Source organism: Peromyscus leucopus, chromosome 13 (genome assembly GCF_004664715.2).
Source record: "Peromyscus leucopus breed LL Stock chromosome 13, UCI_PerLeu_2.1, whole genome shotgun sequence".
Classification (NCBI taxonomy): Eukaryota; Metazoa; Chordata; class Mammalia; order Rodentia; family Cricetidae; genus Peromyscus; species Peromyscus leucopus.
The window spans coordinates 51,675,796-51,692,198 of record NC_051074.1 but is presented as its reverse complement, the minus strand read 5'-3'; the positions used below and the strand labels follow the sequence as shown (position 1 = coordinate 51,692,198).

Sequence of the window (16,403 nt, the reverse complement as noted above, 5' to 3'; positions counted from 1 at the left end):
TCCTAATAGTTAAGACAGGAAAAATCTCATTATGAAAGCTGTGAGGAAACTCTACTACACACTGAGAGAACAAGAATGTGGCAGACATGTAACATCTCAGTATTATAAACCTAATGTTGCTATCATGGTCTTTGGGTTTCCCACGGGACCTTGGACTTTATTTTGCAATCCATTGGCTGAAGTTACCTTGTGTCAACTTCTTAAGAATTACTGGATACTGTAGGTGACACACACCTGCAATCCCAGGAATTGCGAAGGCTGAGGCAGAAGGAGCCCAGGTTTGAAGCTAGCATGGGCTACACTGTAAGACTGTCTCAAAAAAAATAAAGATAAGCAAAAAAATCTAAGTCAAGTTAAAAAACAAAACCAAACCAAGCTGCTTCTGTAACTAACCTCAGCGATGCGTTCATGTTGTCTAATCAGAATCCCACCTCCACTTCTAAACAAACGGCACTCCCTAACCCAACTAAGACTTCTCAAGAAAAAAGTATGATTCAAACATGCAGACGTAGGTAACATCGAGAGTCCTGAAGATGGAGCCTCTAAGTATAACTACTGCTCTCAGTAATTCTTCCTGAATCTTCTTTATAAACGTCAATTCAGATGACTAAAAATACTAAAACATGTCCACTCTTCTCTAATGCATGGCCACAATTAGTGTGAGGAACTTAACGTCTGACTGAAAAAGAAGAAATTCCCTAACAACAGCATAGACAACAGACTAGTGTGGCTAGAATCTGGGGGGATGGTAGAGACAGAATTACTCCTTGGCTAGATGAAAGCAGGGGAGTGTTGAATTGGGAACAGTGCCCTCTGATGGGTCTACTGATAAAGTTGAGGAAAACCACAAAAAATACATGTGTTATTGTAAAAAACGTTTCTCCAGCACAGGGTCTGGTTTTGACTCCTGATGCTCCTGAGTGCTGGGATTATTGGTGTGAGCTGCTAGGCCAAACTCTACCCTTACCCTTGCTCTCCCTGGTGCTAGGATGGAGCGAAACAAATGCTTAACTGCTGAGGCACCCCTAGTCCTTCCATCCTTTTCCACAGACACAGCAATTTTATTTACTTTAAGATGTCAAGTGACCTCTATCTGATGCAGCTGCGTTACCTTTAACGCCAGACAACAGTCTGTGGGGGCTCTGTATTTACTCCGATAGTCCTGCCCGTAGTACACGTTGACGTGATCCAGCTGTAGAAAGCACACCAGGTCCCGAGATACCTAAGATTAATTTAATAATGCAAATAAATAAGTATCACACACCAGGTAAGGGTTTTTAGTTGAGAACCAAACCTTTATTAGGTAGAAAGTAAGATGATAAGATTTTTCTTCATCTACAATGTAACCAAAAAGGCAATCTACTTTGCTTGTTATATCTAATTCCTAATGAATATTGATTTAAAATGCTGGTACTTTAACAGGAGAACAGCAACACTCTGAGTTTGAAAAAACAAGACTCTATCAAGTAGCTGAATGGCTATAATGCAAACCTCTACTACTGTGATTCTCAACTGGGAGTCACCCCTGAGCAGGCAGAGGCAATAATAACTGACCCTCATAGTTTATAGGACTAGGATGATACTGTAAATGCTTAGGACAGCTCTGAACCCAAATAAGAACGAATGACAGCATATTCCTCAGCAAAAGCACATTACTCAAGATTGAAGTCAATGTAATCCTAGAAAGCCATTCTCCCTAAATGAAATTCCCACAACTCCAGCAAGACCTTCCCCCTGCCCCCCAATAGTAAAACTGTTTGGCTGAGGTGGTGATACATACCTGTAAGCCCAGCACCTGTGAAGTGGAAGAGGGGAGTCAAGAGGACCAAGAGTTCAGTGTCACCCTAATCTACAGAGTGAGTCTGAGGCCAGCCTGGGCTACACGGATAAAATCCTCCCTTACAACAAATCCAGACAGGAAAAAAACAAAACAAAACAAAACAAAACGGTAGCGAATTGAGATGAAGCCAACTAATGGGCAGAGAAGTGAACAGTTCTTAGGTTCCTCTTCTTTACAACAGAAGAAACAAAATGATCTTCTTTACAATAGATGAATAAACAAAATGATCTCCTGCATGTCCGACACAGGCACAACAGTATTCTTCCTATGGAGTAAAAGGGGCTGGTGTAACATCGGGAGTACAGACGGGCAGAAAAGGGACATACCTTCGCTTTTCCTTTAGGGACGTAGTAGATGCCAGATGCTCGCAAGAGAAAATAACGCTTTTTCCAGGACTTCTTGCCATCGTCTTTCAGCCAAAGGACTCCTTCAATTTCTGGGACAGTTACAGAGCTTCCACAAAAACATTCCTTTAAAAAAATCATTTGGAAAGATTTATGATCCTTATATTTTCAGAAAATGAATTATCTACTCCTGTGAGATGCGTAACACTAGATAAAGCAAAACAGTTTTGTATGAAAACTGCACTAGCTTTCTGAAAGAACTTTCTATTCTAAACATAGCAGGAATTTACTTTAGAATTACCGTAGCAATCCTAAAGTGTTTAATAATAAAAATGTGTCATGGGACCTCACAGTTGGAATCCCACCACTTATAAAAAGCTGGGTATGGCTGCAAGTACTTGCTGGGTAGCCAATCTAGCTAAAAAGGTGGGCTTCAAGTTCAGAGGGACTGAGGGAGAAAGGGAGAGAGGGAGAGAGGGAGAGAGGGAGGGAGAGAGAGAGAGAGAGAGAGAGAGAGAGAGAGAGAGAGAGAGAGAGAGAGAGAGAGAGAGAGAGAGAGAGAGAGAGAGAGAGAGAGAAAGAAAGAAGACTACTGCATTCTTCTCTAGCCTGTGTCTGCAGATAGGGATGTGTGATCCTAAATGCTCATGTACATACATACACAACACACACCACACCACAAAAAGGTTTGCCACCAAAGTGCTGGGAATTAAAGGTGTACGTCACCATTGCCCAGTGGGAAACAGTCTTTATTATAGTCATGACAGAGGCAGGCAGAGCTCTGTGAGTCTGAGGTTAGCCTGGTCTACAGAGCGAGTTCCACGATAGCCAGGGCTACACAGAGAAATCCTGTCTCAAAACAAAACGAAACAAAAAACAAATCAAACAAAAAAAGACTTTCCCTCTGAACTCTACAGAGTTGCATATAACACTACTGAGTCCCACTTCTTTGCGTGTTTGGGATGTGTGGTGATGAGCACGTCCACGTGTGGAGGCTGAAGGCTGATGTCAGGCGCCTTCCTCAGCTGCCTTCCACCTAAGTTTCTGAGACAAGGACTCTCACTGACCGAGAGCGCCGAGGCTAGGTCAGCTGGTTTGTGTACACCAGGAACCTGCTTCAATTACAAATGCACACTGCCCTGCCTGGCTCTCATGTAGGTGGCTGGAGCGCGTCTCCATGCTTGCTCAGAAAGTGCTACTGCGGGCCACCTGACGGAAAAGCTGGTGTAACCAGCACAGCCATATTTTCTTCCTCCTATCTGGAACCCCTTAAAAGGTCATTACTCCTTTTAATCCACTAGAACATTGCTTGGCAAAAAGAATAGTTCGTAAGAGATTTGTTAGAGGCTCACAGGCACACACAGACAGAGCTGACTTCCAACGATGCTAACGCGTCACTTTCAAATGTGCGGGAAGGGAGAGGGAACCATACCTCTAACAGCACTTCTTTGTTCCTGTCGGCCATTTCAACCGTTTCCTTTTTCCCAAGAAGATAATTCTAAAGAAACAGTGAGACAAAAATGCAAGGATAAACTCACTCTGCCGTTCCCTGGGGAGGAAACACACACATCACTTGCTCTAGAGAAGTGGCCACTCCACAGCTGTGCCAGTGTGCAGGGGAGGGAAGTTCCCTCCATGGAAGCATCATCATTAAAGGTTCCTCATCCACCGACATCCTTGCCCAACGCATGCTATGGAGTATTCCACAGAGCGCCCTCCCCCACATTCTGAGGTGACAATATATGCAACAGCAAGTATTTTGAGATATTTCATTGTTATACAAAAATACCCAAAAGCATTAGAAATTAAGTAGAAGAAATCGGGAAAGGTTTCCTGAGATATGCTAAGCCAGCATAGTTCTATTCTGGACCTAGCATGCCGTTCCAGATGATGATTAATATTCTGGCTTTTTAAGAGGAAATCTCAAATTCTGCCATGGCTGTAAGAGTCTCCTTTGCTTGGTTTAATTAAAATCTGAACTGTAATCATTAGTATGATGATTACAAAAGACCCATTGACACTTCTTAACATATATTCTTCATTAAACAACCACAACTTAGTCTGAGGAGTAGAACCTGACTGCCTTTTAGTGCAGAGCTCTTGCTTTTCTTGACCGACTGGGGAGGAAGTGGACGGACAGGAGTGGGGGAGGGGAGACGGGGAGGGGAGGGAAAGAGGGGGAGGGGAGGGGAGGGGCATGGGGAGAAGCAGGAGGACAAAAAGAATAAAGTATGTCTGGAAATGCTATAAGGAAGCACATTACTTTAGTCTGCTAATTTTCAAAGCACAAGTGTTGTGAATTCTAACCCAGATATTACATTGTCATAATAAAAGATGACAAACAGAGGTATTATGTAATTCAGCAAAGAAATTAAAATAATTAGCTAGATAAAACCCCCTGGCCTGCTTTGGTGAAATAAGAGCCTCAAATGTTAATGAGCTGCTGGGCTCACCAAACTCTGGATTTACAGAGAAGAAACCTAGTGATCCCTGGAACTATTTACATTTCTATCAGAGTTCACCCTGTGTGGGACTGGGAACCTGAGGCCTAACACCTGCCCAAGTTCCTGTCCACCTCAGTAGTCATGAATGCTCTCTTGTAGGGGTTTGCAGCTACAATGCCCAATCATAGTCTGCCAGTCTATGACTCAGCACTTATAAGTTAGTCAGGCTTACCTGGGGGTTTTTAAAAAGTGCGTATTTTTCTATACGCTCCATAAATACAAGCTTGTTTTGACTGTCTCTTGTCCAATTAAGAAGATTTTCAACCAAGTTTTCATGGTCTTCAAAGATTCTCTCTGTTCCAAAATAAAATACCAGCTCTTTGTTAGTATTCACCAGAATTACATAAAAGGCAAGATAAAGCCTATCAGAATTACAGAATCTTTGTGAGGGCAGAGGCCAAAGGTTGAAGGCGGGTATCATCCTCAACTGCTCTCCACCTTACATTCTGAAACAGTCTCTCACTGAACACGGAGCTCACCAATTCAGCTACCCTGACTGGGTAGCAAGCTCTGCCATCCTTTCTATATCCCCCCAGGGCTGGAATTACAGATGCATGGTTCTGCAACTGGATTTTTTTAAAATGTGGGTTCAGGGTGGTGTGTGTGTGTGTCAGACTAAAGTCTGTACACACAGACACACACACAGACACAGACACACATACGCACGCACACACGCACGAGCGCGCGCGCGCACACACGAAATAATACTGAATGCATGTTAAAAGTATTCTTTCGGGTTTGTTGATGTGCTTTGTTCTCCCTTGGAGTTAAAGGCTTTTTGTACAAACACCAGTAAATGCTAACAGTATCGGTGCTGGAAAGATGGCTCAGCACCAAGCACTCTTGCACAGGATCCAGGTTCAGTTCTCAGCACCCACATCAGGCAGCTCACCACCCCCTGTACCTCCAGTGCTCGAGGGTCTCACACCCTCTTCTGGCTTCTTCATGCACATGATGCAGGTACATACACCCAGACACATAACATAAGTAAACGGAAAAGTAAAAATCTTCCATAACAGGTTTTAGTAAATGTATTTATGCAGCTCTTCTTTCTTTCTTTCCTTCCTTCCTTCCTTCCTTCCTTCCTTCCTTCCTTCCCCTCCTTCCTTCCCCCCCCCCCCCCCCCCCTCCCTCCCTCCCTCCCTCCTTCCTTCCTTCCTTTTAGTTTTTCGAGACAGGGTTTCTCTGTGTAGCTTTGCGCCTTTCCTGGAATTCGTTTTGTAGACCAGGCTGGCCTCGAACTCACAGAGATCCGCCTGGCTCTGCGTCCCGAGTGTTGGGATTAAAGGAGTGCACCACCACCGCCCGACTGCAGCTCTTATTTCAAAGAAAAAGCATTTTGTTTATCATTAAAAAAATGCTTTAGAGCCAGGACATGGTGGCACACGCCTGTAATCCCAGCACTCGGGAGGCAGAGGCAGGCAGATCCCTGTGAGTTCAAGGCCAGCCTGGTCTACAGAGTGAGTTCCAGGACAGGCTCCAAAACCACACAGAGAAACCCTCTTTTGGAAAAACAAAACAAAAAAACCAAAAACTTTGCTTTAATCATTTTAAAAACCCGAAGTGAACTGGAATTCATCTTTTATTCAAAGAACTCTTCAGATACACTAGGAAAAATATTAAAAAGCCATATTTTAAATAAGATAAAGTGCCTGATAATTTTATAGAAAGAAAAGCATAAACGTCTCAAGATGCCCCTATCAAATGAAGACTTCGGGTCACACAGACACTAAGAGGCAACGAAGCAGTCGTACTACCCACCCATCTGTAGCTCAGAAATGCTCTCCACCAGCGACCAGTCCAAACTGTAGCCACAGTGAGATTTGTCCATCAGGTTATCCAGCACTTGTCTTACTGTCTGTCTCTCGTCCACCATCATTGTTTTAGAACTGTCATCTGACATGTGGACCCTGATCACCAGCTGCAACAGGTAAAAAGGCAATTAGATGGCAACTTACACATGGTGTTCCAGGAAAGCATTTCCCCAGTGTTAAATAGCATTCTGATTCAAGTCTTTAGAAATAAATTAAGACATATTATGACTATGCTGCTCTTACTATTAAAGGTAAAACCTGAATATCAAGAAACCTGCCTACATAAATTTTAAGCCTTTAAAATATAAATTATTGTGCTAAGATGATTCTGTCTTACTGATTTTTGTTTGTTTTGAAAGTAGCGAGAAGCCTTTATTTCATATCTGAGTGACAAGACAGATCAGATGTACGACAAGCAGGGGTCTGAGTCAGGCACTCAGGACCTGCCCAGAAACAGGCTGGCTTTCCTGAACACCTCACCACAAACCCACACATGAACAGATAACAGAAAGAACACACTTCCACCTTTCCATAAACCAGGGGAACATTATCTAGAAACAAGAGAATCCTTCACAAAGCAAAAGGAACGGGAACACAGTGACCATTTCAGACCCCACAGAGTCGCACGCCACCTTTTCACCTTTTTGACTTGGGCCTCTTTAATTTTCTCCAAGGCAACTCTGATCTTCTCAGCTTTCAGTTTCGCCGCCTGTTCCTCCTGCAAACACAGAGCATTTCAGATCAACTGCTGCCGAGAGGGTGCGGACACCGGAGAAGGCTTCATCCTCAGAGGGGCTAGGACTGAATCTCCCTAAGAACATAATGCTCCATTTTTAAAACGGCCGTGTTCACGAAATGAAGTGGACATATTGTAACAGGTGCGAGAGTAAGATTAGATTCCATATTCCAGAGGAAAAAGAAATCCGTGAAGCAGTAATTAAGTTCCATTCTGTCAACATAAGGAAAGCCAATGACTTTCAAGCAGTGGGTTTGGGGAAAGAGAATGACCGATGCCCCCTGCCTTCCTTTACACCACACCGCTCCTCTGCATTCAGACCCCCTCCAGAGTTCATGCAGGATTTTTACAGTTTTGTTTTGTTACACTGAAAATTTAATATCACTGTAAAAATATATATGGCAGAAAACCAATCTAGTTTATTTTCAATAATATAAACCCCTTAACAAATAAGAAGCATAGGTACTAATATTAATTCTCACTAACAGGCTAATACAAATAAGAGGTCGCCTTATAGTTTAAGTTTTACTGATTTGGAAAATCATGCAACACAACATGTCAGTAAATTCTAATTCATTAATCCATCAATGCGCTCTTTTAAAATGCTAAATGTAACTTTACAAATAACCCAATTGTAAGTAATTCTACTTTAGAAAACCTATTATAAAGTATAGTAAAAATTATAGAGAATTAAAAACAAAGCATTGTCCATTTTTCTAATAGCATCAGTATTCTACACTAGTTCATACTTACTGGTAATGCCCAGCAATAGGCCATAATAAACACTGTAGCTGTAATTTCCAATTTAAAAAATTCACATAAGTAAACTTCTGTTTATAAAGGATTATTTTCTATTTCTAAGCTTTTGAATACTGTTACAAAACATTAAATATCCATATAACTGCCATCTTCTGTAATCCTTTTATATGTCTTCGTTTAAAAAACAAAAACAAAGGAAAACCTAATTTTATCAGCCAAATTTTATCCTCTCTGGATTGTGCCCCAAATCCCACAACCCATGTGTGTTAGTTTTCATAAAAAGCTAACACTTCCAGGGTAGAGGGAAAAAAAAGCTAATCCATTTACTGATTTTTTTTTTCCTATTCACTAAAATTACGACGGCTTCTTCTCTCCATTCCCTCCTAGGCTGTGTCTCCTTACAGGCTTCTGTTACTGCCGTGGCCTAGAGACGGGGGCAGGGGAAGGCAGTGAGCTTCTGTCCAGAAACTGGATCCCTTTCAATGAATGGAGCCACTGAATTAACAGAATGACCAGGGCCCGGAAACCCAACAGTTAAAGAACAAAGAACTTTATTTTGATAATGAAGAGGATTAATACTTAATTCTTGTACTATTACAGATTTGTTCCTCTGACTAAAAGATTAAATAGCATCATAAAATATGTAGATTACATTTAATGTAATTTTTTTTTTTTGAAAAACAGGCTGTAAGAAACTTAAGCTGGTATTATTAAAATTGTTTCTAGAATGGAGTCTTCTAGAAGTGAAAAACAAAATCATTATTAAGTAAATCACCAAATATGCAATGTTGATGAACACAGCCAGGCTCTATAATAAATTTGAAATACTTTAAACAATCATGTAACTGATATAATAAAAAAAAAATAGAAAGCATTCACCATTGCCTCAATGTTTTACTGGCATGAATGACTGCTGTAGATTAGGAAAATTCGCCAATGTATTCATTTACAAGTTTCATTTATGTCTCTGAAAAGTAAATTTGAAGGCTATTGGGGAGAAACTGAATTGGAATTAATGCTTTGTATATTTGAAATACAAACATGAACATCTAAAAATAAAATATTTAAAAATAAATTTGCCATTTTTTTATTTTATGTGTACAGGTGTTTGGCCTTCTTGTATTTGTGTGTGGTGTGTGTACTGCCTGTAGAGGTCAGAAGAGGACACTGGATTCCCTGAAACTGGAATTATAGATGGTTATGGGCCACCATGTGGATTGGGAATAAAACGTGCGTCCTCTAGAAGAGCAGCAACTCTTAACCACTGAGCCATCTCTCCAGAAAATACATATATGAAAAGATGGCCAATAGTTCTTGTCTTTTGGGAAGTGCAAGTTATTAAAAAAAAAGCTATACATTTACTACCATGTCCCAAATCCAAAACACCAACTCCGAATGCTGGTGAGGACGTGGAACGTAAGAACTGATGTTCGCTACCAGTGAACACAGAATGGTTCAGGCACTTTGGGAGACAATTTGGCTGATTCTCACAAATTTAAACGTACCACTGCCACATGATCCAGTAACCACGCTTCTATGTATTCACTCCGATTAGCTGCACACAATGTTTATATATGCTCTATTCATAATTACCTGTACTTGGAAGCAACAAAGATGACCTCTAATAAGCTAACAGAATAAGTACATCCTGGCAATTAAATATTATTCAGCACTAAAAAAGAAATGAGCTATCAAGCAACAAGAGGGCACAGAGGGATTGTAAACACGTTAATAAATAAAAGAATTCATTCCGTAAAAGTGACATATTATACAATTAAATCCTAACTATATTGTGCTCTGGAAAGGGCAGTAATGAGTTCGGTGGTTGTCAGGGTTGAGAAGGAAACAGGGTTGTTAGGCAGACTACAGAGGCCTTCAGAGCAGAGCGACTATTGCTTCTCATATTGCAATGGATGATAACGTCAGCATGTCAGAACTACAAACTGTTCTAAGAATGTCTACAAAAGAATAAACAAAAGTAAACATTGGACTTTTATTAGTTATACATACAGTACTAGTGTCTGCATGCTCCCATTTTACTTTAGTGTATACTGTATGTCAATTCCATGACAGGTTTAGCTTCGTTAAACTCAGAGATTCGTTCCTGCTCCACACACTGCAAGTACTGAACAGTAAGAGAACTGGGTAACCAATTCACAAATGTTTAACAAATTACACTTCTCACACACCAATAAGGAGTCATTTTTTAATGCAAAAAAGCTATGTAAAGCTTTCCTAAAAAATTCAAATTCACCTATAAAAATTGGTCAATATAATTTCCTTTTAAAAATTGTTTTCAGGGCCTCGCATGTGAAAAGCAAATAACTACCACTGGGCTACATCTCAGGTCCTTATAAACTGGTCTATAGAAATAGCATCAAATTTAAGAGCCAGCTGTTCAAATTTCAAAATAGGTGAATTTTAGTCTCTTCTTCTCAAGTTTATTACAAGGATAATCTTTCTTGAACAAACAGAACTGGCTACAGTGGGATCTAAACGTTGCTACTAGAACAAACTATAAATAAAAACAATTAAGTAGCATGTTCCACGTTTCCTCTGGGCCTCATGCTCTTCCTCTGTGGGTTCTGTTTGCATTTTCTAATTAAACCATACTGTATTTTTTTAACCATAGCAATACTGGAAAAAAGAAAACCATCTTATATATTCTTTGTGTTATGCAGTAAGGAGCAGATCACTAAATTTGTGTGATGTGTTTAGGTAACACATGGAAGACTTTCAGTAGTTTATTTACAAAGGCAACGCTAGCCTGTGTTCACTAATTCAAAGGACAAAGCTTCCTCCATTGTATTTTCTGCTGACCAGCTCAGATGGTCAGTCTTCTGCCCCGTATTTTCTGACTAGTTCTTTCTTCATGTTGTCTCACAGCTATCCTAAACATAGTAAGTGATACCTCACTCATATAAAAACAACTTTCTCTCCTGCTTCTTCTCTTAAAAGAGCAAGAGACAACCCATTCTCTATTGAAAAACTCCTGTGTGGCTATCACTCGCCATCAAATGCCAAGCCTCCTCAAATTTGCACATAGCACAAAAACAGGGTACAGATCTCGTGATTAAATGAAAACCAATGCTGCGTTTCAGAGTGAAACATTCTCTGGGGTGTCAAGATCAGAAGATCAGTACTTAGAGAGTTACAGCTGCTGAGAGAGGGGCAGTGAATGACTTCCATGGAGAAACTAAGACTTTATAGGTTCAGAACAAACATAATGAAATTAAGGTGCTAAATAGTGGTTTGCAATTTCTCTGGAAGACTGCAACAATGAAAAAGTAACCAATGAACTCAAAGAGAATTTGAAGTGATAATCTAATATTCATTGGATGCTTTAATGTATAATGCTGCCCAGAATCAAAGTAATTATAGCTAACTGTTTCTCTGAAGAAATCATGAAATTATATTAAACTCTCGTCAAGAGAACTAACATTAATTATCTAAGATTTGCTGAACCACAAGTTATGTTGTATATGATATCTAATTTAAATTCAAAGATACAAGGCTTGTGTGATTATTATAGTCACTGTGCCGACTACAATGCATAAAGATTGCTGTCTTAAGATCATACACATATTTATTAACTAGTTAACTACATATTCATTATACTATAATCTCAGTTTCTATGTCCTAATGGTTTATAGCCTTGGCTTTTGGAGTATCAATAAATAAAAGTACTTGTTAAAGACATAATGTAAAAGTATTTTAGCATCTTTTCTGAAGCAGAGAAAACGAAGGTTACTACTAGCATAGTTCTTAAACTCTGGTAGACATCTGGAGGTTGGGAACTGGGGTATCAGGCTTGCTGGTAGAAAGCCAGACTACTCCTCTGTAGGTTGGTATGTTCGTGGTACACATACCTGGGGCTGAAGGGAGAGCCCAATGGCAGAGGACATGGTGGGTATATGGAAGGTTCAGGATTCAATGCCCAGCACCAAAGAAGGAAGGACACACAGTTCCCAAGAGGCAGGTGCTCTGATAGAGGGCACCGACAACCTCAGAGTAAGGTTCATCGGAGCTCTGCGGTCTGGGTTGTTAGGAATATGTGCCGCCTCCCATGATGCCATCCCAAGTCCGTTCTTAAGTGTTTAGGTTCCACACTACTGAATCACATTCTTGCTCAGCTTTCTTTCTGCACAAGCGGGGTACTACTATTCCTCCTTACGCTGCGCTATCTCTGGTTAGCAACCCAGATGCTGCTAGCCGATACACTGCCAATGCACTCTAAGCTGCAGGGAGAAAGCTTTCATATTTCAGTCTGCACTACAGCTTCCTTGGCAGAAGGGGATGGGAAGTTACTACCACGTTTAATCTCAGACTTACCAGGTACACTTCTTTCCATGGGAAGAACTGGTTTACTGCCTATAATTCCCAGGACCACAGACATCGGCACGTAGGAGGTACCCAATGAATATGAACTGAACAGATGATGACTTCCCCTCCCTAGCCTCCACTGCACTTAGAGAAACGTCAAGGTCCGAGCAGGCCTCGAATGATCTGGCTCTTGTTTATGTTTACCAGTACGAAGTAAAGCATGTGTAGCTCCACTTTATCATGGTCGTCTTGTGGTCGTCTCAGCACTACAGACTCTAGCTGCTTCTCAAGTCGGACCCCCTGGGCCCTGGGCCTACCCACATGGAACATGCCTCTCTTTTCAGGCCGGCTTCTTTCATCCTTTAGACTTAACTTCAATTCCACCTACCAAAAACGCCTTTTCTGGCCTCGCCACCAGTGAGACGGATTGTTTATCTTCTCCGCGGGAGCCTCTATTTCTTTGTTCCCTTCACAGCACTTAACATAATTTAGGTATTTTTATGTGTGTGTATGCATATGTGTACGTACACACACACACACACACACACACACACACACACACACACACACACACACACACACACACACGGGGGTCTCCTATAGCCCCAGGCTGGCCTCGAATTCATTGGATAGCTGAGAATAGCCTTGAACTCCTGATCCATTTGCCTTTATCTTCCAAGTGCTAAGATTACAGGTGTGTACCACGGTGCCTGGCTATTATAATCTTTATAACAGACTGTTACAAGGAACGTGTCCATTTTACAGTGCTGTACACTAACTAGTCTACTTTGTAGTGCAAGGGTCAATACAGATGACTAGACAAACAGGCAAGGGAAACGTTCAACTCAATCTGGAACAGTGTAAGAAAGAGATGAGGGACAAAGTTAGATAACTCTAGTGCTTGGGTAAGCAAGCGCTAAGGGGCTGCTAGTGTGGCGGAGGCCAGGGAACGGAACAGACGGGAAATCCAGTAGACTCTGAGGATTCCGACAGGCTCATCACAGATCTGAGATGTTAAGTGAGAAGTCCAGGACAGCCGGTCAGAATGCTCAGCCTGTGTCACTGGTAGGGAGTTGTGGGCCCAGGGAGACGATGAGGAGCTTCTGCAGGATTTAAGTGTTAGTGATTAAGATGCTGGTAATAGTCAGGAAACCCTAACAGCTGTCAACTATCTGGAAACGCAGGGGGCAGACAGAGAGACAGTGCACACGCACTCTCTTCTGGAACAGATCCTAGTTAAGCTATGATGGTGGACTCTTGGGCTAGAAAGTACTTGAACGAAACCTGCTTCCATTTCTTTACTGCTCTTACCTTTATGCTTCTGATTCTGGATTTGTTTTAGAAAGGAAATGTAGGGGAAGAAAAGGTCTCACTACTTATTCTGTCAAGGGGTCTTTTCTTTGAGCTGCTTCTTAGAGGGATTTTGAGTTTAGTCAGTTACCTTCTCTCCAAAATTTATGCTATGAATATGAATAAATGAAAGAAAAAATCCTCTCAGGTATAATAACATACATAGCCTCTACACTGTTTATTCTTCAGAAATATACATCTGGCATTCTTGAGCTTAACACTGTGCTATTTAAATAAGATAATTATTAAGACAATGATTAAGAAAACAGTCATTCGACTCCTTGATTACTGTTACTTAGTTACTAATGAGAACTGATGAAAGATTTTAAGTTGTAAAACAGTATCCCAGCAAAATCCAGCTGAACTGAATCAAACTGAGGTAGAAAACCGAGAAATTCACATTATGATCTTCTCTTCCAGTAAGACTAAGCTAATATAAATCAAAACTCTGTCTATGTCATTATGTGTTGTAATTAAACCCGAGGTAATAATGTAAGCAAGGGTTGTAAAGCTTACCAAAGAAACCCATAGCATAAAACCATTAATAGCAAAAGTTAAACTAAAGCGATGTTTTTAGGCTTTGAAATGCAATAGAAAATTACACTAGAAAAAGTTTAACACACTTGGAAGAACACTGGGCATCTGTAGAAGTTAAAAACAAGTGGAAATTACTGAACATATTTTTGGCTCTGAATATTAACAGTCATTAGCTTAGGAAGACAATTACTTTTAGCAAGAGGAAAAGCACCATGGACTAAAGACAGCGGTACTACAGAATAAGAGAGAGATACAGAGAATACAATCCCAACCAGAGATCAAGTTCTGTCTACAGGCAGTGAATAGTTACATGCACGTGGAGGACATGGCGTCACCTTGGTCAGCAAATGAGAAGGTTTTCCTGCAATGTTTCTCAGAAGAAGGGAGGTTTCCCTGTCCAGATAGGAGTGCTTGTGCAGGAAGAGAGAGAGAGAAAACAAAAGGCAATGAGAGAAGTCAGTGGACGCTTATGTGGCTTAAAATAAAACAGAGCAAGAATGACTCTATAATTAATCTCATATCTATTTTTTGTAAAATGAACTATGTCCATCCAGAAAAAAGTATTTAAAAAAAACCAAATCACCACCACCACCACCCACAGAAAGGAGTAAGAGCAGGCCTGTCTGTGCCCGTGGATGTGCTCCAGGAGACTTGCTGGTTTCTGGCTCTACATAACATATCCAAAGATCACAGAGCCAGTCTGGTTTACAAGTCAGTGGTCAAGAGGGCTGTGCACGGAGCACAAACAAAACTGTGTCAAAGGCTGATGACTATAGTTCTTCCTATTAAAAAATCTGTAAAAGGTTTACAGAGATTTCAACAGTATTCTGTGTTTAGAACAGAAACATTTGAAAAACTGGCAGCCATTTCCCATAATTCAATGAGCCATACCAAGAGGAAAAACACCCATACGTATTTTGCCTGCTTTTTGTTTTCAGTGAAATTTTATTAATCCATTCATTATAAGACAGTGTTACACAGTGAAGGACTTTCATAGAAAATGAACACTGAATATTTTTCTCTTGAACTGATTTAAACTTATTCAATTAATATATTTTTCCAGCAATGACACAAATAACATGGTCCCTAACCACCATTTACACCTTCTTAGTAACTTAAAAAAAGATTCATTTTATTTTAATGATGTGTCTGTGTGTCTGTGTGTGCATGGGAGTCCAGGTGTTCATGGGGGCCAGGTGTGTTGGATCCCCCTGGAGCTGGAGATGCAGGCAGGTGTGAGTCACCTGGTGTGGGTGCTGGGAACCGAACTCAGGTTCTTTGGAAGAGCAGTATAATCTCTGAACAACTGATTCATCTCTCAAGCCCCTCTTGATAAATAACACGTTGCAGTACCAGCATATGTAACTGTATTATACTTATCCTTAAACTGAGACCGTTTAGTATGTGTATCATTGGACTTGCCTGTCCCTTAATAAATCTGAATTAGTATTTACCTTCACCACTGAAAGCAATGAATGTGAATGGAAGGTACTGTACCAAGAAAATGTTCCATAATGTTATATTTTATAAATCTAACAGTATCAAATTATTCTGACAAAGCTCTTTGGAAACAAGTCCAATGAGCAGATACAAGACCTGTAGACACAAGTCCACATAGATGATACAGCATATTCCTTCAAGACTGGAAGACTACTATGAAAGATGTCACCTTTAACTTAGCTCGGATCTACACTACGTTCAGTCTGTTACATGGTACTTGTTTGTATTGCCAAAGTTCCTTTTGGTTTAAGATGAGCCTATAAAACTGGCCCCTCTTATCCATTCCCCCAAAACAACAAAAAGAAACCTAACAGTGTGTGCTGAAGGGGATTCCTCATGATCACCACTAAAAAGAACAAACATTAAGAACTGAGTCAATTACTCCTAGACCCTCATTTATCTATGTGCTACAGTTCTCCCAAAGAGGAAGGCTAGGTATCTCATCCGTAAAACTGTAGGTAGGCAGAAGTTTCTGAAAACTCAGATTTAGGTTAAGGTTACTGCTCAGCCCAGACCAGAGAGAAAACAAAAGTATAAAGACTAAAAAGCAAAATTTAAAAATGTCAGCTATAACTTCCACTATTCTCATTCATTATTTTGTCTTCTACACAAGAAAAAAATATTTTTACACAAATATGTAAAACACAGCATGGATTTGAAGAAAGCAATGTGTGTATAGTGTGTGCCTGTGTCTCC

At 40.5% G+C, this 16,403-nt stretch overlaps 1 protein-coding gene across 8 annotated transcripts in view; it reads right to left on the bottom strand.

Moving 5' to 3' along the window:
* Positions 1-16,403, bottom strand: part of Raph1 (Ras association (RalGDS/AF-6) and pleckstrin homology domains 1) — an 85,398-nt gene that overhangs the window by 21,604 nt on the left and 47,391 nt on the right. For 6 of the 8 annotated variants that reach the window (XM_028856383.2, XM_037210352.1, XM_028856385.2 and 3 more), the window contains 7 exons: positions 14,543-14,617; positions 7,143-7,220; positions 6,450-6,609; positions 4,861-4,982; positions 3,617-3,682; positions 2,167-2,310; positions 1,112-1,222 (listed from right to left, as the gene is read on the bottom strand). In XM_028856383.2, the coding sequence (XP_028712216.1) occupies positions 1,112-1,222; positions 2,167-2,310; positions 3,617-3,682; positions 4,861-4,982; positions 6,450-6,609; positions 7,143-7,220; positions 14,543-14,617 (756 nt within the window). The remainder of the gene's footprint in view (positions 1-1,111; positions 1,223-2,166; positions 2,311-3,616; positions 3,683-4,860; positions 4,983-6,449; positions 6,610-7,142; positions 7,221-14,542; positions 14,618-16,403) is intronic. The other 2 variants (XM_028856384.2, XM_028856386.2) reach the window with 1 other exon arrangement.